Source organism: Mobula hypostoma, chromosome 5 (assembly GCF_963921235.1).
Source record: "Mobula hypostoma chromosome 5, sMobHyp1.1, whole genome shotgun sequence".
Classification (NCBI taxonomy): Eukaryota; Metazoa; Chordata; class Chondrichthyes; order Myliobatiformes; family Myliobatidae; genus Mobula; species Mobula hypostoma.
In genome coordinates this window covers 74129045-74155051 of record NC_086101.1, presented here as the reverse complement: position 1 = coordinate 74155051, position 26007 = coordinate 74129045, and the positions used below count along the sequence as shown (strand labels likewise).

Sequence of the window (26007 nt, the reverse complement as noted above, 5' to 3'; positions counted from 1 at the left end):
AGAGGGGCGAAGAATATTTTCCTTTCCTGCTATTTCTGCATGGGGTGGTGGGACTCTGAACAGTTACAAGTAATGGGATAAAGCAGTACCCATCAAGAGTAAGTTTAGTAATCAAGATAGCCAGGGTCTCAGTAAAATCAACACCTAGTTAAAGTGCATTCGTTTCAGTGCATGAGGCTTAATGGGCAAAGTGGACAAACTTAACATGGATTGGCTCTGAGGACTGGGCTGTTGAACCATAAGAGAAATATAGCACTGAGAAGGGCAGTACTGGCTGCCCGATATTCCAGAATACAGATGCTACAGTAATTGCAGAGATGCAAGTGAACAGGGAGAGGATATTGCTTTATTTTTAAGGGAGGACATGACAGCAATACTTAGAGATGATATTATTGAGGGATCTTTGGTGAAACCAAATGGGTAGAACTTTTATATACAAAAAAAATAAGAATGGGTGGAGGGTCACTGTATTGTTGCTATATTATAGGAACTCCCCCCCCCCCCCCAAGTTCAAATACTGCAGTTAGTGGGAACGTGAGCAGGTGTGTAGAAAATCTGTTCATAGTTTTAAGAATAGTAGTGTTGTATTAGTGGAAAATTTTAACAGAACTATGTCTCTTAGTCAATATGCCCAATTTGCCAGAATCCTCCATTACAATACTCAAGTATGGATATCTCCCTGACAGGACAGACTTGCTAGTAGTGACATTGCAATGATAAACAGCAGGAGGGAGGAACTCTCAATATTGGTTCCCAAACCCATGAAGTTTCATGGCAATGGGTTAAAACTTGAATAAGGGAATCCCTGGTTACCAGCTACCACCCCTTTGGCTGATGAATGAATGCTCCTTTCATGCTCCATGATGTTTAAAAGGAGCACAAGGCTTTAAGGATACGGAAAGTATTCTGGTTTGGGTACATCAGTGTCCATCACCAAGAGAGGTTTGGTAGCAGCACCACTGACAATTTTTGGATGACATTGATCAGTTGGTTAATGGTAGATTGAATTTAATCCTTGTAAGTGTGAGATGATGCATTTTGGCAAGACTAATGTCGATAGGACTTGCACAATATGTGGCAAGGCCCGAGGGAATATTGGAAAATTTGAGGAACTTTGGTGTACATGTCCAAGGATTCCTGAAGGCAGCAAAACAAGTAGATGATGTGGTGAAGAAGGCATCTGGGATACTTTGTCCAGAGGGATGCAGTGAAGGTTCACCGGACTGATTCCCAGAATCATATGATTGGAGTGTAGGGAGAGAGTGATTAGGTTGTATTCACTGGAGTTTGGAAAAACCAACAGGATGTAATTAGAACTTGCAAAGTTCTGATGGAATTAGACAGACTGAACGTAGAGTGGATGTTTTCCCTAGATGGGGTGTCTAAAATAAGTGATCACATTCTCGTTTACTGTGGGAGAAGTTTTAGACTAAGGAGGAGAAATTTGTTCATGGTGGTGAACCTATGGATTTCATAGCTTCAACAGCCCTTTGTGGCAATGTTGCTAAATATATTCATGAAGGAGCGCTCCATGGTAGCGTAGCAGTTGGGAAGAAAATATTATAGTTTGGGGTTCAGTGTGGAATTTGGAGTTCAATTCTGGTGTTCTCTGTAAGCAAGTTTGTACGTTCCTTTGTGTGTGTGTGTGTGTGTGTGTGTGTGTTTCCAGACATCCCACCCTGCAAAAACTCATTTCAGGGAGGTAGCAGCCCCACGTGCCCCCCCCTGCCCCCCCCACCCGGGTTGACCTCCAAGGGTGTATGTAATACTTTGTTTAGTGATTTTGTCTAATCTGTAAACCAAATTGGGTATATGCAGACAATGTGACATTAAAATGTGTATATATTATATTATCCTGTTTATTCTATTACACCTTTAAGCAAGTCTACAGGGAGTTTGGCGTCATCATGTAGAACATCAATAGAGTAGCTCCTTAGCAGCAAACCAGCTAGTTTAAATAATGTTAGCTATGCTAATCAACGAATGACACCTGTTAAACTCACCTCAACATGTCTTTTACATTTTAACCCACCATGGACAGTAGAAAAGTCACTGTTGCAAACAGTGCAGCGAGCAACACTGTCATTATTTTTGAGGTTGACTGTAAAGCCCGCCCACAAAGAAAACTGATAGGTCTACTTAGCACAAAGAGAGACCAATCAGAATGCTCGCTCTCCCTCTCCCTCTCCCTCTCAAAAAAAATCAATTTGCGGGATATTGTGTATAATTTCGGGGCATTAGGGAGCCACTATCAATATGCGGGAGACTCCCGGAACTTCCGGAAGAGGTGGGATGTCTGTGTTTCTGTGTGTGTGTCTCTCCCCTCAGGGTGCTCTGATTTCCTTCTATAGTCCAAAAAGCGTACTGGTTAATTGGTCATTTTAAACTGTCCCATGATTAGGCTAGGGTTAAATTTGGTGAGTTGCTGGGCAGGCGGCTTGAAGGGCCTGAAAGGCCTGTTTCACGCTGTATACCTAATTAACAAAAGAAATAAATAAGTAATAGATAATTTCCTGCTGCAAAGCGGTATTGTGTAAGAGCAGGAATAAGGCGTCCACGTAAGTTAGGAGTTTTAATGGTATTAAATTGTGGAGCAGACTTGAAGGGCTGAATGCTTGTCCTCTACACTTACTTTTCTGTGTAGTTTGTCTGCTAGTGAAGAGGAGAATTACATAGAGACAAGCCTCGTGTTTTTAATACTGCAGACAGGCAGAGTAATAGAAGGTTTGAAGTTTGTTTTTCAAGATGTATGTATAACTTTTTAAAAAGTGATTTACATGGATATGCACAATTTAAGTTTTGTTAGTGATAGCTCAAGACATTAGACAAAATAATCTCGCATCATTTCTAGTTTTCATTTTGCTAATCTTGCATATGAACCATTTACATATAAAACAATTCTTGTTTACAGCTTAAAAAGATTAGGTCTCTATTAATGGGTGGGGCAGCAGAATACGAATCTTTCTTTCAACATCTGCGGCTTTTAGATGGTGCATTCAAATTATCAGCAAAAGACCTACGATCTCAAGTCGTACGTGAAGCCTGTATAACGTTAGGGTAAGTTGTGGAATATGTTGAAATAGACTAAATGAAATGGGCAATGAATTTGTAATTGATATTAGTAATTTGTTTTTAACAATATCACTATTTTTAAAAATTTGTTTCATGGTGATATTTGGCCAAGCAAGTTTACAACCTTCATGTTGGATTTACAAACTGTTTGGTTTTTTTTCCCCGACTTGCAACCCTAACATTCTTCCAGGCATCCACTAGGTTTTGCAATTTGATTCCTTTCATACTCTCTTCTAATTCACTTTTCGCCTTTCTGTCTTAAAGTTCTCCAGCCATTATTCTGTGCACGCATTCAACTATCATTTTAACTTCTATGAACATAAAATTATAGGATTATTGCAACATAAAAGAGAAGTCTTTTGATTCACAGAGACCGACTAGCTTTTCATAACAGCCATCCAACTCCTTCCAAGACACTGAATTATTTTTTCCTTAGTACTTAGCAGTTTTTTAATGAAAACCATGATTAATTTGCTTCCACCATAAGATGTAGAGCAGAATTAGGCCATTCGGTCCATTGAGTTTGCTTTGCCGTTTGATCATATCTGATGTATTTTCCCCTCAACTCCCTCTTTCTACCCGTAACCTTTGATGCCCTGACTAATCAAGAGCCTATCAACCTCTGCTTTAAATGTATCCAATGACTTGTCCACCTCAGCCACTCACGGTAATGAATTCCACAAATTCACTGTCTCTGGCTAAAGTAATTGTTCTTTATCTCTGTTGTAAAGGGATGTCCTTGCTTTCTGATGCTATGTCCTAGACATTCATAGAAACATAGAACATAGAAAATTACAGCACAATACAGGCCCCTTGGCCCACAATGCTGTGCCGAGCATGTACGTACTTCAGAAATTACCTAGGGTTACCGACAGCCCTCAATTTTTCTAAGCTCCATGTACCTATCCAGGAGTCTCTTAAAAGACCCTATTGTATCTGCCCCCACCACTGTTGCTGGCAGCCCATTTCACTACAATGACAACTTATTCTTGACAATCCCCTCTATACCTGCTTTCAAGCACCTTAAAACTGTGCCTTCTCATGCTAGCCATTTCAGCCCTGGGAAAAAGCCTCTGACTATCCACACGATCAATGCCTCTCATTTCCACTATAGAAACACTCTTTCTACACCCATGCTATCTAGGCCTTTGAATATTCGGTAGCTTTTAATGAGATTCTCCCCTCATTATTCTCAACTTCAGTGAGTACAGGTCCAGATTTATCTAACTATCCTCATACATTTACACTTTCATTCCTGGGTTTGTTCTCAGGAACCTCCTCTGGATCGTCTCCAGGGTCAGCACATCCTTTCTTAAATAAGGGGCCCTAAACTACTTTTCCAAATGCAAGTCTTATCAATGCCTAATAAAGCTTCAATCTTGCATCCTTGCTTTTATATTCTAGTCTTGTCGAAGTCAATGCTAATGTTGCATTAGTTTTCCTCACTACTCACTCAACCTGTAAGTTAACCTTTAGGGAATCCTGTACTCGGCCTTCCAAGTCCCTTTGCACCTCTAATTTGTGAATTTGCTCCCTGCTTAGAAAATAATGTACACATTTGTTCCTTCTACCAAAGTGCATAACCATTATATTCCATCTGCTGTCCTTTCAGATAGTGTAGTTCAGATCATAATTACTAAATTAAAGCCTTCTTTCATATTATCTTTGATCTTTTTATTTATGTCACTTTAAATTTTTGACCTCTGGATCTTGAACTTTATTCCATTGGGAACAGACTTGTCATTCATTTTGTCTGAATACTTTATGATTTTTTGATACTTTTATCAAATCTTCTTTCAATATTTGTTGTTTTAAAGAGAACAATACTGGCTTCTCCAATGTTCTAGCTCAAATCCTTCATCCTTGAAATTATTCTGGTCTGTGTTTTCAGCATCCTTAAAAGGTGACCATGTTCTCCTTAAAATGTATTGGACAGAATTAGACACAATTCTCCAATTGTAGCTGACCTAATGTTAGATAAAAGTTCAGTGTTATTTCCATCCTACTGAAATGTATGTCTTCCCGCCTTGTGTAAACATTTTCACCGTCACGTGATTCTCCATTCCACTAACTTTTTTGTCTATCTGTGTCCTCATTATTTTGCCTACCTCCATATATTAACTTATCTACACATATTAAAATGGCATTTACAGTCGATATATTCATTTTGATAATCAAATTAATGAAGCACATTGATGCTGGTACTAATCCAGAGAAACACCACTGTTCAGTGTCCTTCAGCCTTGATCACTGCTGGTGTTCCTTTATCCTTCTACAATTCAGCTACATGCATTTCTGCCATTTCAAATCTTGTTATCTGTGAAATGTGAAAGGGATCTTCTTTTTGCCATCAAACCTACAAAGCTAAAACAATTTGTGATGGCAGTTTGAATTCACCTCCTGACAGCCTTTTATCCTTCAAACTGCTATGATACTCCAGCAATTTTAACCATTCAGTTTTCTTTTCAATGCCAGCTTTTTTTCCCTGGTCTTAGTAAAATTTTCAATATTTGTTTCTAATCCTTGCCTGTTATATAACTATAAAAGCACAGATGTATGCTTATTTGGTATAAAGCTCCCATCAGCATATTTGACATGATCACATTAAGCTCAATTCAGACTTTTCTATCCTTAAATTTTTATTCCTTTCAAAACATTACAGCCAAAATAATCCAAATTCTTCTGGTTGTTAGTCCCATATTCTGCACATCTTCTCAATGATTATCTCATTCATGAGGCCCACCTCCTAGAGCAGTGACTCCATTCTTTCAAGAACTACTGACCAGTTTAGCTTTAATACTATGTTTCCAGAAGAAAAAAATCCTACTCTTTTAGTTTAATGCATTTTTCTTCCATACATACAAGGGTAATCTTGTACATATGAGTAATGATGCCTGTGTTCCAGTGTCTCTTTGAAACTGAAGAATTTCCAGGAGCATAATATTGCCGTCAACATCATGATACCTTTGGGCGCGGGGGGGGGGGGGTGAAATTGAGCCATTAAATAAACTTGCCTGGATGGTTCTTTTTCAGAGGGGATATTACTTGAGGGCCACTTTTACATTAGGACACCTATCAAGATTTTCTGTCCAGCTTAATTTGTTACTTATGTTCACTGGCAACATTCTTTCCTTTGTGTCAGTAGGTTATGCGTTTTCCCTTTTCAAATGAAACACCAAGTACATAATCTGAGATGACACTATTCAGTGGAACAGCTGATGATAGAGTATTACATAGTCAGAAGTACTTAATTCTGAATGAGTAAGCCAAGGCTCTATCGACTTTCCCAGGCTAAAATGAAAATTGTATCAGTTGTGAGGGAAATAGTCATAGAAAAGTACAGTACAGAAACAAGGCCCTTTGGCCGATCAAATCTATGCCAAACCATTCAAACTGCCTACTCCCATTGACCTTGACCTGCACCAAGACCATAGCCCTCCATACACCCCTACCATCCATGTATCTATCCCAACTTCTCTTAAGTGTTGAAATTGAGCTCACGTGCACCACTTGCGCTGGCAGCTTATTCCGCACTCACGACCCTCTGAATGAAGAAGTTTCCCCTCATATGTTCCCCTTAAACTGTATACCTTCCACCTTTAACTCATGACCTCTACTTGTGGTTCCACCCAACTTCAGTAGAAAAGGCCTTCTTGCAATTATCCTATCTATATCCCTAATAAACTTATAAAAATGAACAAGGAGTAAACTATCTATGATGTATCTTGGGATGTCTTTATTTTTATGTTAAGAGCATGATGTAAATTATTTCTTGTACACATAGCTCATTGTTAATTTAGTAAGTGTTTTTAAAAAATGTATCCTCATCATAGCATGCCATTAACACAATGATAACAAAGGAGATAAGGTTTCAAAAGATCAATTTTATCAATGATTTTATAACTATTTGAAACTGTGTTATCACACAGTTTATTGTAATTTATGTAGAGATTTGTTCTTCATTGCTACAAATGCTTCATTACTTCAAAGCTTGTATTATCAACTTTTTTTCTAGGTATCTGTCATCTGTTCTGGGAAACCGGTTTGATCATGGTGCAGAAGCTATTATGCCAACACTATTCAACCTTGTTCCTAATAGTGCCAAAGTTATAGCTACATCTGGTACAGCAGCCATCAGATTAATTATTCGAGTAAGTTTATAAGGTTGAGTAGGTTAGGATCTAATTTCCTGGAGTTCAGGAGAATGAGGAGGGATCTTGTAGTGGTATACAAAATTGAGGACTTTAGATTGGGTGAATGATTACGCACTTTTGCTCCTGAGCCTGGGTAAGACTAGAATTAGGGGTCATAGATTTAATAGATGAAATATTTAAGGGGGTTCTGAGAGGGAACTACTTCTGTCAGGGTGGTGTGAATATGGCATGAGCTGCCAGTGGAAGTGATAAATTTGGGTTCAGTTTTTAAAATTAAGGGAAGTTTGGATAAAGTACATGGACGAAAGAGGTAAGAATGCATATGGTCTTGTGGTGGTTCGATGATGGGGCTAGGCAGTATACCAGAGTGGCGTGGTCTAGATGAGCCAAAGTGCCTGTTTCTGTGATGTGCTGTATACCTCTAGAAGTTTTATTCAAAATGTATTGAAAAATGGCTGTCAAGATATTCCTTTGGTGAGAGGCTAAATTACATTGTGCATCCACTTCTGTATTCTGGTCTGTTGAACTCGCTGATCTTGTGATCCAAGAAATGGGGCTTCATAATCTTTGATTTGGGAGTGACAATTAGCTGGGCTGCAGAGCTCTTCATTGCTGGGACTGTGTGTAGGTGTCTATCAGAGCTTAAAGTTCATGGGCAAGGATTTAGTAAATAAAATACAATGCAAAGTTATCTATTTTGACAAGATAAAAGCAACAGGTTATCAAAATAGTGACAGATCATAGTGTTCTGTGGTATAGAGAGATCTCTCAGCTCACAAAAGGCTGGTATGTGGGTACAGCAAATAATGGAAACTAGCAGATTTGCATTGTTTGCTGCTGAAGGAACTGAATACAAATGTAGCCAAGTTTTTGTTCAGTTGTATGTAATTGGCAAGATCCTATTTGCATTCCTGTGTATAACATTAGGCTCATTAAAGGAAGGATATTAAAGCAGTGCAATAGGTAGGCTGGCTTCTGAAAAGTAGCATACTTAACTTTATCCTTTGGCCTTTTGTAGCATGGTTTTGTCAAAAATGGTGTGCATTTTTGTCAGATAGCTATGCAGATATTTTTTCTTAGGGGGAAAATCTGAGGGATGGACTATTTATGCCACTTAGGGTGCTATTTTTTCTGATAATTAGAAATCTGAGCTTAGTTCATCACAAGGCAAAGAAAACAAAATCTTTGAATGTTTTGAGATAGATGTCTTTAGGTACTAGATATGGAAATTGATGAAAAGTTATCATAGCTGGATGGAAATGTGGAGGTAGAGTTGCAATCGGATCAGCCCTGATCTTACTAAATCACAAAGGAGACAAGAAGATGAGTGGCCATCTAAAGACCGAGTTTGACTCCTTAACATTGAAAACCTAATGGAAACAACGCCCAAGTTGCCTTTATCCGTTTTTAGCAAGGTTTTGGGGAATGGCCAATCTCTAAAATAATCAAAGAAGATGGAGTTAATGAATTTAGAAGGGGGGAAAGGGGGGTGGAAATGTTGGGAATGGAAGGAGATTGGATGATTTTTTTTTAAAACGTAAAGCACACAGTATTGGGGGTAGGGTATTGATGTGGATAGAGAATTGGTTGGCAGACAGGAAGCAAAGAGTGGGAATAAACGGGACCTTTTTAGAATGGCAGACAGTGACTAGTGGGGTACCGCAAGGCTCAGTGCTGGGACCGCAGTTGTTTACAATACATATTAATGACTTGGATGAGGGAATTAATTGCAGCATCTCCAAGTTTGCGGATGACACGAAGCTGGGCGGCAGTGTTAGCTGTGAGAAGGATGCTAAGAGGATGCAGGGTGACTTGGATAGGTTAGGTGAGTGGGCAAATTCATGGCAGATGCAATTTAATGTGGATAAATGTGAGGTTATCCACTTTGGTGGCAAAAACAGGAAAACAGATTATTATCTGAATGGTGGCCGATTAGAAAAAGGGGAGGTGCAACGAGAGCTGGGTGTCATTATACACCAGTCATTGAAAGTGGGCATGCAGGTACAGCAGGCGGTGAAAAAGGCGAATGAATGCTGGCATTCATAGCGAGAGGATTCGAGTACAGGAGCAGGGAGGTACTACTGCAGTTGTACAAGGCCTTGGTGAGACCACACTTGCAGTATTGTGTGCAGTTTTGGTCCCCTAATCTGAGGAAAGATATCCTTCCCATAGAGGGAGTACAAAGAAGGTTCACCCGATTGATTCCTGGGATGGCAGGACTTTCATATGATGAAAGACTGGATCAACTAGGCTTATACTCGTTGGAATTTAGAAGACTGAGGGGGGATCTTATTGAAACGTATAAAATCCTAGGGGGATTGGACAGGCTAGATGCAGGAAGATTGTTCCCGATGTTGGGGAAGTCCAGAACGAGGGGTCACAGTTTGAGGATAAAGGGGAAGCCTTTTAGGACCGAGATTAGGAAAAACTTCTTCACACAGAGAGTGGTGAATCTGTGGAATTCTCCACCACAGGAAACAGTTGAGGCCAGTTCATTGCCTATATTTAAGAGGGAGTTAGATATGGCCCTTGTGGCTAAAGGGATCAAGGGGTATGGAGGGAAGGCTGGTACAGGGTTCTGAGTTGGATGATTAGCCATGATCATACTGAATGGCAGTGCAGACTCGAAGGGCTGAATGGCCTACTCCTGCACCTATTTTCTGTGTTTCTATGTTTATTATATAGGAACCTAGAAATTGGCACACACAAACTGCTAGAGGAACTCTGTAGGTTGGGCAGCATCTATGGAGAGGAATGAACAGTTAGCATTTTTGGCTGAGACCCTACCAAAAGTTTCAGTTTCAAGAGCAGAAACCACTTTTACTGGGAAATTGATGGTTATGAAAAGTTAAGCAAGCTGTATTTTTTTTAAAGTAAATACCATCCCAGTTTATGGCTAGGAGTAATAATTTCTATGTCTTTAAATTAATATTTTTTTCTTGAAAAAAAAAATCTTTTCCAGCATACGCACTTCCATAGATTAATACCTATTATCTCAAGCAACTGTGCATCAAAGTCTGTGGCCGTTCGGAGGTATGTTTTAACCTGTTTTTTCTTTATTACTGTGATGAATTGCTTTGAAGGAGTAAATGATGCCATGCCTCTGGTGAGATATCAATGCTAAGGATTTTAAATTTTTGAGTTTATGTACATGCTAATTGAGGACGTATCAGTTGCTCATGTTGAAGCTATGGACCTCCAGGTCTCCTATTTCATCAGGAGTTTGAGGAGAATTCTTCTGTCACCAAAGACTCATGAAAATTTCTACAGATGTACTGTGCGGAGCACTCTGGCTGCGTCACCATCTGACCTGGAGAGGCCACTGCACAGGATCAATAAAAGCTGTAGGAAGTTGTAAAATCAGTTAGCTCCATCATGGGCACGAGTCTCTCCAGCATCCAAGACACCTTCAAAAGATGATGCCTCAAAAAGACAGCATCCATCATTAAGGACCCCCATCACCCAGGACATGCCCTCTTCACATTGCTATGATCGAGAAGGTTCAGGAGCCTGAAGACACAGACTCAATGTTTTAGGAACAGATTTTTCACCTCTGCCATCAGATTTCTGAATGACCAATAAACCTATGAATGCTACCCCTGTATTTTTTACTCTTGTTTTCACTAATTTAATTTAATTTTCTTTTTATTTAAACTTATTGTAATTTATAGTTGTTATTATGAATTGCATTGTACTCCTGCTGCAATGCAACAAATTTCACAACATATGCTAGAGATATTAAACCTGATTCTGAATGACAAGAAGTTTTCCCATCCTATGTCAACCATCTGCCAAGAAAATTAATCATTTTGTTTTTTTTTAAATTTAGGCCATTATGTAAATCTGTTCTATAGTCAGTGATTTTATTTTTGTTTGATCCTTCATTTTAGTTCTTTCATTTTTCCACATTTCACCTTTTCCATTCCTCTTTTCCTTCCCATTTCTCTGTGCTTCTCACTTGCTCTGCCTACCTGGTTTCATAGTCATACTTTATTAATCTCGGGGGAAATTAGTTTTCGTTACAGTTGCTCCATAAATAATAAATAGTAATAGAACCATAAATAGTTAAATAGTAATATGTAAATTATGCCAATAAATTATGAAATAAGTCCAGGACCAGCCTATTGGCTCAGGATGTCTGACCCTCCAAGGGAGGAGTTGTAAAGTTTGATGGCCACAGGCAGGAATGACTTCCTATGACGCTCTGTGCTGCATCTGTGTGCATTTCCCCTCTTCCTCCTCCATCTTTCAATAGTCTGGTAATTAATAAGAAATTATAATCCCCACAATGCATTATTCTGACTGAAGTCCTTGGTGTCTTGCTGCGGCAAAGCCCAAAATTAGTTTTCATCACCAGTTTTTGGCTTGTCGCATCTACAGCCACAGGCATTCAATAATGTGAGAAATATTGCCTTTGTATCACAACTGATAGTTTCATCAACTTGTTGCATTAACTGTTTTTCATTCTGCACAAATGCTGCCTGATGTGTTGACTATTTCCTGTAATCTCAATTTTGTTTTCAGTTTTCTGGCATAGCCACTGTTTAGTGTGACAGTTCCAGTGTCATTGGTCTCTGTATTTTTATAGATAATGTCCTCCTCCCCAGCTTAATGTTTTTATTTCTTACTTTTTAAAATTCTTATGAAAGGTCACTAACCTGTGATATTAACTCTGCTTTCCTGATGGTGCCTGACTTGCCAAATTTTCCCCTGCATTTTCTGTTTTCACGTAGAATTTCCAGCATATGTCGGTTTTTGTTTTTTTTTGATTCTGTTGAATTTTATTGAAACACTAATATGCTACATTCTTCAACAATTATGGATTTGCTGTGTGAATGTGGTTGCTGTGTCTTAGTGTAATATATATTTCATACTTGAACTCATAAATTGTTGGTAACTGTTCCAGGATTTGCTGTAAGAACCAGCATCCATTATTATTTCAGTTTAAAGAAAATCAAAGCTTTCGAAAATCTATCATGGATGCAAACATGATAACGTGGTGGACCAATTACAAATAAACCTGATATATTGTTCAAGAGAAGTTCTAAAGTTGCATCCGTCCTTTTCATTTAATTTTATTTAGAGCTACAGCATGATAACTGGCCCTTCCAACCCATTGAACCTGTGCTGCCAAATTACACTTGTGATCAAGTAGCATACTAACCCATAAGTCTTTGGAATGTGGGAGGAAACCAGAGGAAACCCATGTGGTCATGGGGAGAGCGTACAGACTCCTTACTGACGAGGTGGATTTGAACCCATGGCAAAGGCGCTTTTATAGTTACTCTAACTGCTATGCTATAATGCTGGCCCAAATTTTAGTTGCACTATTTTGTTCCACTGGATCTGATATTCGCAATCTTTTTGCACCAGGGACAAATGACATTCAATACCCATAAGCAAGGAGTCCTGCTCTAGTCTGTTTGTATATACATGCGCTGTTCTGCAGAAACCAGTTATAAGAGGCTAGGAGTTGGCTCAAAAACTGACCTGAAGGAAAAAGAAATCTGGAAAATTTCCCTCTTTCTGAAGTCTTCGTCACCATTGTACAAGGGAACCGAAGGGAATGGTACCCTCCATCAAACCTCAAGATTTAAAGAACAAATTTTCTTCTGAAAACCTTGCTTGTTTGATGGGACTTTAAGAGCCTTAGATAAGTAATTAACTGGCTTTCATCCCAGTGCATTTAAACAATGCTGTTACTGTCTATATAGTTCGATGGTTTCATCTAATTATTTGGCACAATCATAATTGATAAATTTATGAAACACATTTCAAGTTGTGAAAGCTCTTGAATTAGTGCCATTGTATGTAGTTTCTCGAATCATTTCAAAACAATAAACCACTTCCTTTAGGCACATTTTGTTTGATATTTGAAAAAACATCTAAAGAATGGACTGTATAGATATATATAATTAATGTCTGTATTTGACATGTTGAAATTTTTCTACTTGTATAATAATTTGGGTTTTCTAATGACAAACTCATTTTGTTTTTTAATAGGCGTTCATTTGAATTTTTGGAAAGGTTGCTGCTGGAATGGCAAACACATTCATTAGAAAAGTAAGTAAACAACCAGGGCATAATTTCTCTGCTTTTCAGCTCAATGGACTACTGGTTACTTGAGTGTTGTTGATAAATAGTTTAAAATCGAAATTGCACAGTGGTGTCAAACATTTGAATATCATAAGAGGTAAATGATAATGGAAATGAAATGGCAGGTGGAAGATATATTGGCAATGAATAGGTGTGTAAACACATGAATTTATTTGGCCACTAAGTTTGTGAAAGAAGATTGTTCTTTAGAATAGTGATGTACTTGGGGATTTAAATAAGTCAACTGGCAAAAGCAATGAATGTCCTGTTTCCATAGTAATGGAAAGAAAGCCCTTGAAATTGTATTATGAAACTTCACTCCCTTTTATTTTCAGAAGGCTATATGGCATTAAGTTGAACTTGAGAAGGATTATGCTGTTTATTGAGCTGTAATGTAATAGTGATCATCTTGCATAGTAATATCTCTGTGTAAGTGGTGCAACCAAGCTGCTATATTTGCAATGAAACTTTCTTGGGCCATAGCAATTTTGTTCTCCCTCTTAGACATTCATCACTTCTGGCTGAAACAATAAAGAAGGGTATCCATGATGCTGATTCAGAAGTTAGACTAGAAGCTCGAAAGTAAGTTGTTTTTAAGTTTATGACATTACCAAAGTGACATCTAGTTTAATTTACTTGCTATTAACTTGTTCAAAATCCACATTAAGAAGCTATTCATTAAATGTTACTTAAAATGCTTTCTGTGTTTAGTCCAGATTAATTTGACTTCAAGTATTATTTGCCTTAGTCTACTGATGGTTTTTTAAAAAAAACAATGAACCAATTGAAGGGGATAAAGAAATAGTACTTGCCAGTACATACTATTTTGACCATACTTTGAATTCTTTCTCATTTGAAATATGCGAAGTAAGAAATGCTTGCATTTATCCCTAAGTGGTGTTCATATTAAAAGATTTTTGTTCTTTTCCACCATCCATCTAACAACTTTGTTCTTTAAAAGTCAAATGTGTTATTTCTCATTGTCATGACTAGGAATTAAAGCCTTTTACCCAGTGACTCTGAAGGATTTGTGATGTAAGGCTCATTTAGAATGCTGTGTAACTTGAAAAACTCTTTTGGTTATACAGTTTTGAAATAGTTATTTTAGTTAATGAGGAAAAACTGGTGTTGGGGAACTGTTTTCTTCACGCATTCTATAGAGCAGCCACAGCTTTATGGTTAATTTGTTACTGTTTTAAGACAAAATTCACAAAGGCAATAGTAATGAGAATGATTACATGTCTTTTTTTGCTTGTGCTGAGTTGGTTGACCTCAGCTTGGCTGGTCAGAGGGATGCTACTGTTGCTTCAATCTCTGTGGCACAGAGAAAGTAGTGAGGTTCATGCTCTTGATATCTCTCCAGTCATTCCTACTGTAATTTGACATGAATCGACATTTACTAAAATTTCCAGGGTTTGCTCTTGTTTGCTGCTGTGATTAACTGCAGTCAATATTTCTGGCGTTCACTTCAGTTCAGTCTCAGTTTTTATATGTAATAAAGACATGCACAGCATGGAATCTTGAAATAGATGTCAGAAAATTGTTTCCTTTCTATTACCTTTCAAGAGTGCTGTATAAAGGATGCAGCTTTATGTTCATTATTCAAGAAACTTGCCACATGGATTTTCCACTTAAAAGTATCTGTTTGCTCAAAAACTACCTGTGCACTCACAAATTAATGAACATTTCAAATGTTGATTCCGTTTTGACCAGCACAGCTCATCCACCTCCATTTGTCTTATCCAGTTTTGGAGGGCCCACTTTGTTAGCCTGAGATTTCGGGGTCCAGTAAGGAGTCATTGCAGTGGAAGTATAACAAAGCATTAGTATTTCTTTGAGTGATAAAAATCTTAATTGTTTAGCAAAGGTAGCTCTTTGTAAAGGCTTTTCTTTCCTTTGGAACTTGGCTATCGTGTGGTGGCCTGTCTTGGCACAGACCACTTCAATGGTAATCATTTGGAGAATTTTAGGTGTGCTTAACTGCTTTACCAAGCTGAAGGGAATGATTGCAACACATTTTCCTCCTCTTCCTCCCCCCCCCCCCATCTGTTCATCTCTGTTTTTGACAATTTTCTGTTTAAAAATATTAGAGGGAGATTGAGAATCTGGGTGAGTGGTGCCACAACAATAACCTCTTACTCAATGTCATCAAGACTAAGAAGCTGATTATTGACTTCAGGAAACCAGAGGTCCATGAGCCAGTCTTCATTGGGTTGAATCTAAAGTGGAGAGACTCAGCAACTTTAAATTCCTCAATGTTGTCATTTTAGAGGACCTATCTTGGGTCCAGCTAAGTGCAATTATGAGGAAAGCATGGCAGCCCCTGTGCTTTCTGAGAAGTTTATGAAGATTCAACATGAATCTAAAACTGACAAATTTCTATAGATGTGTGGTGGAGAGTCACAATCTGGTATGGAAGCACCAATGCACTTGAAAGGCAGACCTATAGAAAATAGTGAATATGGCCCAGTCCATCATGGGTAAAGCCCTTCCCACCATTGAGCACATCTACATGCAGTGCTGTCACAGGAAAGTAGCATCCATCATCAGGGACCCCCGCAACCCAGGTCATGCTCTCTTCTCATTACTGCCATTGGGAAGTAGGTATAGGAGCCTCAGGACTCTCACCACCAGGTTCAGGAACAGTTATGACCCCTCAACCATCAAGCTGTTGAACCAGAGGGGATAACTTCATTCAGCTTCACTTAACCCATCACTGAACTGTTCCCACAACAAATGACAAGATGTGGACTTATTTTCAAGGACTCTTCATCTCACTCTAGATATTTATTGCTTATTTATTTATTATTACTTTTTCTTTTGTATTTGCACAGTGGTTGTCTACCTGCTGGGTGCAATCTATCATTATTGTGGTTATTGTATTTATTGAGTATTGCCAGCAAGAGAACGAATCTCAGGTTTGTGTATGGTAACATATATGTACTTTGATAATAAGCTTACTTTGAATTGTATAATGCTTGCTTCAGCATTATACATTTCAATAGGGTACCATGGTAGTGTAGCGGATAGTTCAACGCTATTATAGCTCAGGGCATTGGAGTTTGGAGTTCAGTTCCATCGCCATCTGTAAGGAGTTCGTACATTTTCCCTGTGACCTCATGAGTGTCCTTCCACAGTTCAAAGATGTACCAGTTAATAGATTAATTAACCATTGCAAAGATCCTGTGATTAGGCTAGGGTTTAAATAGGTGGGTTGCTGGGCGATTATGGCTCGATGGACCACAAGGACATGTTCCGTGCTGTATCTCTAATTATTACTATTTTTTTTTCTCTCCTGAAGCTGAACACTATGTTCATTCAAAGGTTACTGAACATCATTTGGAAATGTCTACCAAGTGTTTCCTGCTGTCAGGCTTCCTTATGATCCTGATGTGATTTCTTTATCTGAGCTGTAGGATGATGTAATTTCTCTAGGTAGCGCTCTTTATGGAGCATTGGAAGAGAGCTTGAATTGTGCTGTCCTAGGGGGATTGTCATGGGGAGTCCTGGACCTGTGGTTTTGTACTACAGTGAGGAACTTGGAGGCTTGAAAGTTACTTGCCTTTATTCTTGGTCTCCATCCTGTGAATGAAAACGACTTCTCAGTATTTCCCAACCTCTAACTTAGTAATCTGAAAATTGCATACCCAATACCAAAAAAAAATCCACAGTCTTCCAAGACTCTTCTATCTTCTCTACATGCATGCTTTTCCACCCATTCCTCAGGATTAATCTCTGGAAGAGAGGACTGGATGGCACCTTTTATAGAATGAGAAAAGCACCTTGGCATCTCACTTCGTTGCTTGTCCTTTCTTTTAACTGCCAAATTCACTAAACAAATTTATTGGCATGTATTAATTTTGTGAATTCCAGTTCACATTTCAACTTTGAAAGTGCTAATTGTGGTTTTTTTTTATCTTCCACTTTTTAGAGTATATTGGGATTTTCACAACCACTTTAGCAGAGAAGCTGAAGTTTTGTTCAATTCATTGGAACCTGCCTATCAGAAGCCCTTACAGTCCCACTTGAAAAATTCAGACAGCATCGTTTCTTTGCCTCAGTCTGATCGTTCGTCATCTAGTTCTCAAGAAAGCCTAAAGTAAGGACCATGATATAAACAGCATTTGAAGTTTAAAAATGGCACAATCTTTTAAATTGAAGTGATTGAGGTACAATTTGTGCAAACTATAAATAAATACCATCAGCTTGGCTTGTAGACCACGTCTAGAGCAGAATTTGAAGTTTGTACTTTGATTTAGTCATGAGTTAATTTTATGATGAAACAGTGAGTGTAATGCATTTGGATTTTCAGGAAGTTGTCGCTAAAGTCCTCACAGCATAAAGAGGGTTGATAAGGAAACTGTGACTGATGAGGCAAGTGAAAGTCAGCATAAAAGCAAAAGAGGGTATATAATGTAGAAAAAAATAATGGGAAGGAAAAAGATTGGGAAGCTTTTAAAAACCAACAGAAGCTAACTGAAAAAGCCATAAAGAGAGGAGATGAAATATGATGAGATCAGAAGATACCAAAAGATCTTCACTGTGAAAGACAGTGGTATTATGCCAGAAATGTAAGAATGTCAGGGAGCGGAATTGATTGTAGTTGCTATTACTATGGAGAAGGTGCTTGGGAAAATAAAAGTTCTGAAGATGGATAAGTAACATGGACCAGATGGACTACACATATCTGTAGAGATTGTGGAGGCATTAGTTATGATCTTGCAGGAATCATTAGATTCTGGAAGGGTTCCAGAAGACTGGAAAATCATAAATGTCACTGTATTAATAATGAAGGAAAGGAAGCAGAAGAAGAAAAATTGTAGGCCAGTTAACCTGACTTCAGTGCAGTGGTTGAAAAGATGTTGGAGTCTATTGTTAAGGATGAGATTTCATTTCGAGGCACATGATCAAATAGGCTAAAGTCAGCATGGTTTTCTGATGGGGGAAATCTTACCTGATAAATCTGTTGGAATTCTTTGAGGAAATAACAGGTAGGATAGACAAAGGAGAGTCGGTGGCCGTTGCTTATTTAATTCAGAAAGTCTTTTTAGAAAGTGCTGCACATGAGACACACGAACGAGCTCATGGCATTACAGGAAAATTACTAACATGGATGGAAGATTGGCTGACTGGCGGGAGGCAAATAGTGGGAATGAAGAGGGCCTTTTTTGGTTGTGCTGGTGACTAGTGGTGTCCCGCAGGGGTTGGTGCTAGGACAACTTGTGTTCACATTGTACGTCAGTGATTTGGATGAAGGAATTGATGGCTTTGCGGCTATGTTTTCTCTCAATACAAAAATAGGTGGAAGGGCAGGCAGTGTTGAGGAAGTAGGGTGTCTTCAGAAGGAGTTGGACAGAATGAAAATAGAAGTGGTAGTTTGAATATGATGTGGTGAAGTGCATGGCCATGCACTTTGACTGGAGGAGTAAAGGCATGGACTGTTCTGTAAGAATGTTCAAAAATCACATGTGCAAAGGGACTTGGAAGTTTTTGTGCAGGAATCCCTGAAGGTTAACTTGCAAGTTGAGTCGGTGGTAGGAAGTCAAATGCAGTGTTGGCATTAATTTCAAGAGGACTAGAGTACAAAATCAAGGATGTAATGCTGTGGCTTTATAAGGCATTGGTCAGACCACACTTGGAACATTGGTAAGTTTTGGGCCCCTCATCTAAGAAAGGATGTGCTGGTGATGGAGAGAGTTCAAAGGTGGTTCAAGAGAATGATCCCTGGAATGGAAGTGTTTGATGTCTCTGGGCCTATACTCACGGGAGTTTAGAGAAATAAGGGTGGGGGGGGTGGAGAGAGAGGTGAGAATCTCATTGAAACCTTGATTATTGAAAGGTTTGGATAGAGTGAATGTGGAGATGATGTTTTCTATAGTGCGGAATCTAGGACCAGAGGGCACAAAGAATTGAGCAATGTCCATTTAGAACGGATGAAGAAAAGGTTCTTAAGCCAGAGGGTGGTGAATCTATGGAATTCATTGCCACAAATGGCAATGCGGGCTAAATTATTGGGTATATTTAAGGCAGAAGTTGATAGGTTCTTTATTAATCAAGGGATTAAAGTTTACAGGGAGAAGGAAAGAGAATGGGGTTGAGAAGGATATTAAATCAGCTCTGATGGAATGGCGGAGCGGACTGGATGGGCCAAATAGTCTAATTCTGCTCCTTGGCCTTATGTTTGTCAATAAGTGGGTGGAATTAGTGGTAATATACCAACATGGGTAGAGAATTGATAATCTGACGGAAAGAATGGATTATAGCATGTTATCAGGTGAGATGCTGAGGAACCTAAATTTTAGTCAAGCTTTTCAAATTTATGTAAGTTAGGCTAAGAAGACCAAATATAATTTCAGGTTTGCTGACATATTGAGCTGGGAGGTTAATAGTGACTGGAAATGAGGTAAAGAATCTTCAGTGAGATATGGTCAAGGTGAGAAAAGTGAGGTCATTCAGTTTGTTGGGTGTTACAGAAAGATAGAATATTTATTAGTTGTGAGTGAATGAGTGGGGTTGGGTCTGGACTTTGTATGACAATTATTGAAGGCTAAAATGAAGGTGCGTCTGGTAATTGCAGTACCAAGTTGTATGTTAACTTTTTAACATGTGGGATTTGATTACAAGAATGAAGAAGTCTCATCCCTGTAGTTGGCCTTGGTGAGAGTGCATCTGGAATATGTGATTCAGTTTTATTCTTAAAAATGTATTTGGCACAGATGGACTGTAGCACATATTTACTAGACTGATTCCAGGGTGGGGGTGCTATGTGAGGACTGACTTTTTTTCTAGGATTGAGAAGAAAGCTGATTGAAACTTTTTATTAAAGGACACAATAAGTTAGATGCAGGGAGTGCATTTTCTATCCCTCTGGAGTGGAGTAGGGAGACACTGTTAGTGAGTAAAGTGTAGCCCAACAAATGAGAAAAGGAGAGACTTTTTTACTTAAACACCAATGAAAGCTTCAGAACTCTACAACAGAGGGTTGTCGGGCTCAATCATGAAGTTCATTGAAAACTGAGGTTTATAGATTTCCTGCGTTAAGGTATTGAGGAACGTAATAATAGTGCCTGGAGCCAAGGTAATAGATCAGCTATGTTCTAGTTGAATGATGGAGCATTCCTGAGGGACCAGATGGTTTATTCTCTTTTGTAAAAAGCATACATCGGCAGAATTTGATCATGTGTATCTGGTACTTCTAACAGTCGCCCCCTGTCCACGAAGCGGAGTCCAACAGGAAGCACGGTATCACGAGGTAAGATGTACTACTATTTTTATTGGTTATCAACCACCATAAAATTAAAGCATATGTCCCTAACAATGGATGTCCAGAATTTGATTATGATGCTTTCAATTCCTCCCAAGGCATTACATTACAGAATCAGGCCCTGTGGTCTAACTGGTTTATGCAGAACAAGATGCCCCATCCAAGCTAGTCCCATTTTCCAGCTTTTGGCCCATAATCTTCTAAACCATGGCAATATGTGTACCTATCCACTGTCGTCTCTGGCATCCAGTCTTCATCATAACACCTCAAATCTTACAGTTTTCCAAAAGCAAGGCTTTCAAATGGTGCTGGCCTCGCCTTTCTCCACCGCAAGTGTGTTGGTTTGTTTTGCACTCTCCAAGTTTCTGGTGTATATTTTTTGCCAGTTTGGTAGCATAACTTACAGTCACTTTCTCCTGCTGTCGCTGCCTTTGGTCACGATTGCTGGTTTTCTTCTCTGTTTAACACTTGCATTTCAATACAGCCTTACAGATAGCTCTCCTAATCCTCCAGCAAGGACTCTGCACTTTCCTTCTCCATTTGTTTCATTTATCCATGGAACCTATAGTATGGAGTAATGTTCATTTTACTTTTTTGTTTCAGTGGTATGCTCTAGTCATACAAACACAGTTTAACTTGGGAGAAAACAAACATGATCTTTATCCAAATTTCCAGATCAATTAGCCTTAACTTGACTCAAAAGATATTTTGTTTGTCATGTCCATTTTGGTATTGTTCATCCATTTTGGTATTGTTCAAGAAGTCCTTGTCTATTTTTTAAAAAAAACTACAGGGCTTTTACTACATTTCAAATACAAATGAGGAATGTTGAATGAACATTTAAATTTTTAGGGAAAATTTATTTGGCTACCTTCTTTGTGTGTTGCTTTGGACTCGAAAAAACAAAAATTGTGTTAAAATACTGAAGAGATTCCTTTTTATATTAAGTGGTGAATGTGCCAAGTTCAATACATGAAGAGAAGAGAAAAAGAGATGGTGGAGAAAAAAATAGATAGCCATAGTTTCTTTATACCACTTTCTGAAATGTATAGAAATTTTTATTTTGGGACACTCTTACCATGGTTTTTGAGTTACCTTAATTTGCACAGTTCAAGTAAAACTCTAGTTTGGAGTATTGCATTCAGTTTTGCTTCTCCCATTATAGGAGAATATTGAGGCTTTGGAGAGGGTGCAGAAGAGGTTTACCAGGATGCTGCCTGGATTAGTGGACATGAGCTAAAGCAGAAGTTGGACAAACTTGATTTGTTTTCCTCAGAGTAGCAGAGGTGATGTGTGCTTTGTTGAGGGATGGGGAAGTTTTTTGGGTCAATTAAGTCTAATTGGGCAGTATTCATTGTCCAGTCTTAATTGCTTTTTAAAAATATTGTTGGGCAGTTTCAGAGGACATTAGGAGACCTCTCTCATGGTTGTGATTTTAGGTCAGACTAGGTGAGAAGAGCAACTTTGACCCCTTTGGTTAGAAATTAAAGAAAAGTGGCCTAATTTTAAGGTGATTGAAGGAAGGTATAGGGGAAATATCAGATTTTTTTTACACAGAATGGCACGTGAGTGGAAAGTAATGTCGGTGGCGGTAGAGACACACATGCTAGGCACATTTAAGAGACTCTTAGAAACATGGATGAAAGAAAAATGGAGGGAAGGGTTGTTTGACCTTGGAGTAGGTTAAAATTTTGGCACAACATTTTGGGCTGAAGGGCCTGTTTTTGCTGTAATGTTCTATGTTCTAAAACAAAATGAAATTTAGTAGTCATGATAGTAGAAAGTAACTTTTAATTGAGATTTTATTTAATCAGCTACATTTAATCCTACAGTTTATAGAGTGGGATTTGCATTCAGGTGCTAGGTAGCTGGTTCAGTAACATAACCATAGTGTGTCGCTGGAATGTAGTTGTTGTAACTGAATGCAGTGCTTCAGCAGTAAACTAGCTAGTGCTTCTTAGACTTTTAGTTTGATGCCTTGTATTTGTTGTCTTTTCTCTACCTATAAAAGCAAGTGTGCTGTCTATAGCATTAGCCAATATATTACTTTGCCTGTTATCTCAGTGCTCCAATTTATTGTTACTTTCCATATCTATAATTTAGTTTCGATTTTCATCTATTGTTTGCCATTCCCAATGCATTACCTGGAATTAATTCCATTTGTTACTCTTCTATCCTGTCGCTTTCCTGAAATTTAATGTTTTACACTCTCAGCAACTTGGCCCTATTTTTATCTCCTGGTCCCTATGAGTAAATACTGTTCCATTCAGACTCTGCTGTTAATTATGATTCCTTTTTCCTTCTACTGAGCCACTTTAGATCCAAGTTGCTGTAACTACTTGGAGTTCGTAGGTTTTCACAGTATTAATTATATGGGACTTTGTCATAAGTCTGTAGATTCCAGCAAATATGCTGCCCTCGTCCTTAAAATTCAGATTCTGAGAGTCCGGGGAATGATATAGAAAAGAACAGTGGTGTTCATATTTGTACAAATATTTGTGATGCTTGGTAGAATTATGTTTTATTAATAAATGGATAAATTTTGACTTCACCTGATGTTCCTTGATAGAAAACAGATAGCATTATTTACTGGATTCATTAATGTTTGTAGTCTGGTTGCGGTAACAAAGGGGTTGGGATCATTGTTTATTTTTACTTTTTTTTTGTTCTTTACAGATGTCATGTTGTTCCCAGTTTAACACAATGAATTAAAGCAAATTTTTGTTTTACTGATTCATTCATATGCACTTCCTATATTTTGACAAGTAATGCTTTTACTGGTACACTGTAAATAATAAATTATTTAAATCACAACCCTAATTTCATCCAATCCTAAAAATTCAAATCGAAGTCTAAAAAATTAATATTAACTTTATTTATTGAAATTATTTAACTTGGTTCACTTTCGAGTTATAGAAGAATTGTTGAGTCATAGAATAATGGGACTGGTTACTTAGATTCCAGAGGATTTTCTGAGGTATTTAGAATACCTGAGAGGACAAAGGAAAATGTAGATTTTAGTTGAACCATATTGCATGTACTGCCAAGAAGGAGGCAAGTAGCTTGTTTGTGTAGCAATGGGTTAGTATCCTTGAGGAATAAGATGAAATGTTGCCAAGGTTCAGCTGATTCATCTTGTGGGATCAAGTCCTGATGGTTCTTTTTGTTTGCAACTCGTGTCACTAGAGGATTTTTCTGTAGCAGGTGAGGGCTCCTGTTGATAAGATGATCCAGGGGCACTGAAGTTAGCTTCAGACAAGGTAGACTAAAAGTCTTTTGCAAGAAAGTGATGGGATGATTTGTGTTTTACTTTTTTTTAGCCTTCTAAAACAGATGCTTCAGTTTTGTTATTCTTAAAATAAACAAGGTAATTTCATACTACAGGTTTAATTTTTTTTTGTTGTTACTGGTTTAAAGCTTCTACAGTTAGTGGAAAATCTGTATCCACCACGGGTGCTCTGCAACGCTCTCGCAGTGACATTGATGTGAATGCAGCTGCTAACGCCAAGTCACGTTTAACTGCAACTCCAAGCAACGCACCTGGACATTTTAGCTCGGCTGCAGCTTTACCTCCAGGATCCTATGCTTCCCTAGGTAAAAACTAAGTAAACCGCATAGATTTTGGAACTGATAATTTTCCTAATTCCATAATATGTCAGATAGGAAATTCAAGAAATTTCTAGGAAATGGTTTAGAGTGTGTTTGATTTTTGAATTTGGAACCACGTACCAAACTTAAATTAGAAACATCAATTATATTTTGAGGTAATTTTTCATTTGGATTCAATTCCCCAAACAACATGTATGAAAAGACTGTTTTAGAGCAAAGATAGGTAATGCAAAATTAGCCAAAAGACTAAGGTTTGTCATACATTTATTTGGAGGAGATAAGTTTTCAGTCAAGTGAACAATGGTGACTGGTATCTCATTGCAGATTATTTTATTTGTTATGCCTGACAATTACAATGAATAGCTCCTCTGCCATTTGTTTTCATGAAATCTTCAAACCACAATTTTTTTTCTTTATGAGCAGAATTCTGAAGATTGTTATTTCTAAAATCCAGAATATAGAAACCATTAGCATGGCCAGAAATTGTTTTGTTTTTTTAAAAAATAGATTTGGCTGTGTACTGCATAAGTAGAGGGCAAATATAATGAATATTGCATATGACATCATTCATACACTCTAAATTCCTGAAAGAAAATGCTCAGGGCTGTGCTATACTGAGTTTACAGTTGATAATATTTAGCATTGAGTTAGATTTATAGAGAATTAAAACAGGCCCTTCAGACTTGTCCATAGCAACCAAGGTGCCAACTTTAGCAAGTGTCATTTGCCTACATCTGGTTCATATCCTTCTAAATCATTCCTATCAACATAACTATCCAAATGTCCTATATACATTGTAACTTTAGCTTCCTCTGTCACTTGCGCTGGTAGCTTGATCCATCTACCTACAACCGTATCTGTGGAAAGTTTAAATCTTCCCAGTCACAGCATATTTCTATGCTTTCTGATTTTGAGACTCTCCTAGCCTGGGAGCAAAACTGACTATCTATAAAATCATGAGAGCATAGATAGGGTAAAAGTCATTGCTCAGCCTCCTTGTCTCAGCAAAAATTATCCTAGCCTATCCAATCTCCTATAACTCAAGTCCTCTATTTTCAGCAACATTCTCGTGAATTTTATCTAGCTTAATCGTATCATTCCTGCTGTGTGGTGACTGGAACTGCAACAGTTCTTTTAGTGCGGTCTCACCAACATTTTGTACAGCTTTAAGTGATTTCCCAATGGCTGTACCTAATTCCCTGACCAAGAAGGCAAGCATAGCATATGCCTGTCTGTCTGTGTCACCATCTTGTACATGTATTCTTGGGTCCCGCTGTTAAAACAACTTTCCATGGAGCCTGCCATTCTCTGTGCCCGTCCTGCCCTGATTTACCTTCCCAATGACTATCATTTGCGTGTTAAGTTCCATCTGCCATTTCTTTTGCTACTTTCTGTAAGCTTCAGTCTGTATTGGTTCCCTCCTTTTAATTTGAAATAAATCATTGAATAGTTATTTTATTTGTCATGTATTTGTTTTTGAAATTTTTAATTGTAAGTATTTCTAGACTGTTTTCATAGTGCTCAGTTTGTAGTATCATACTCTAAAGAAGCAGGATGATTTTTTTCACATTATAAGAGAAACACAGTTTATTGTTTTTTTTTTCCAGGTCTTTTTGCTATTTGTGCCCATATTGTGCCTTTCACAGTTTTAGAAAAGTGTTGCAGCTCCATAGGATTCTCTTGTTTAGTATAAATTAGTGGGCCCATATTTGTTAATCTTACTAACATTTCCCTGTCCTCCCTTCCCTATCTTCTTTTGCTGAAAGATGGCACATCCACAAAAGCTGAGGGTAAGCAGCTTGTTTTCTGTTA

The 26007-nt window shown here is 38.2% G+C and overlaps 1 protein-coding gene across 1 annotated transcript in view; it reads left to right on the top strand.

Moving 5' to 3' along the window:
• The window catches only part of clasp1a (cytoplasmic linker associated protein 1a), a 300065-nt gene that overhangs the window by 140144 nt on the left and 133914 nt on the right, over positions 1–26007 (top strand). The window contains exons 12-19 of the mRNA XM_063048559.1: positions 2912–3057; positions 7088–7223; positions 10189–10259; positions 13230–13289; positions 13827–13904; positions 17254–17421; positions 20525–20574; positions 24004–24180. Of these exons, the coding sequence (XP_062904629.1) occupies positions 2912–3057; positions 7088–7223; positions 10189–10259; positions 13230–13289; positions 13827–13904; positions 17254–17421; positions 20525–20574; positions 24004–24180 (886 nt within the window). The remainder of the gene's footprint in view (positions 1–2911; positions 3058–7087; positions 7224–10188; positions 10260–13229; positions 13290–13826; positions 13905–17253; positions 17422–20524; positions 20575–24003; positions 24181–26007) is intronic.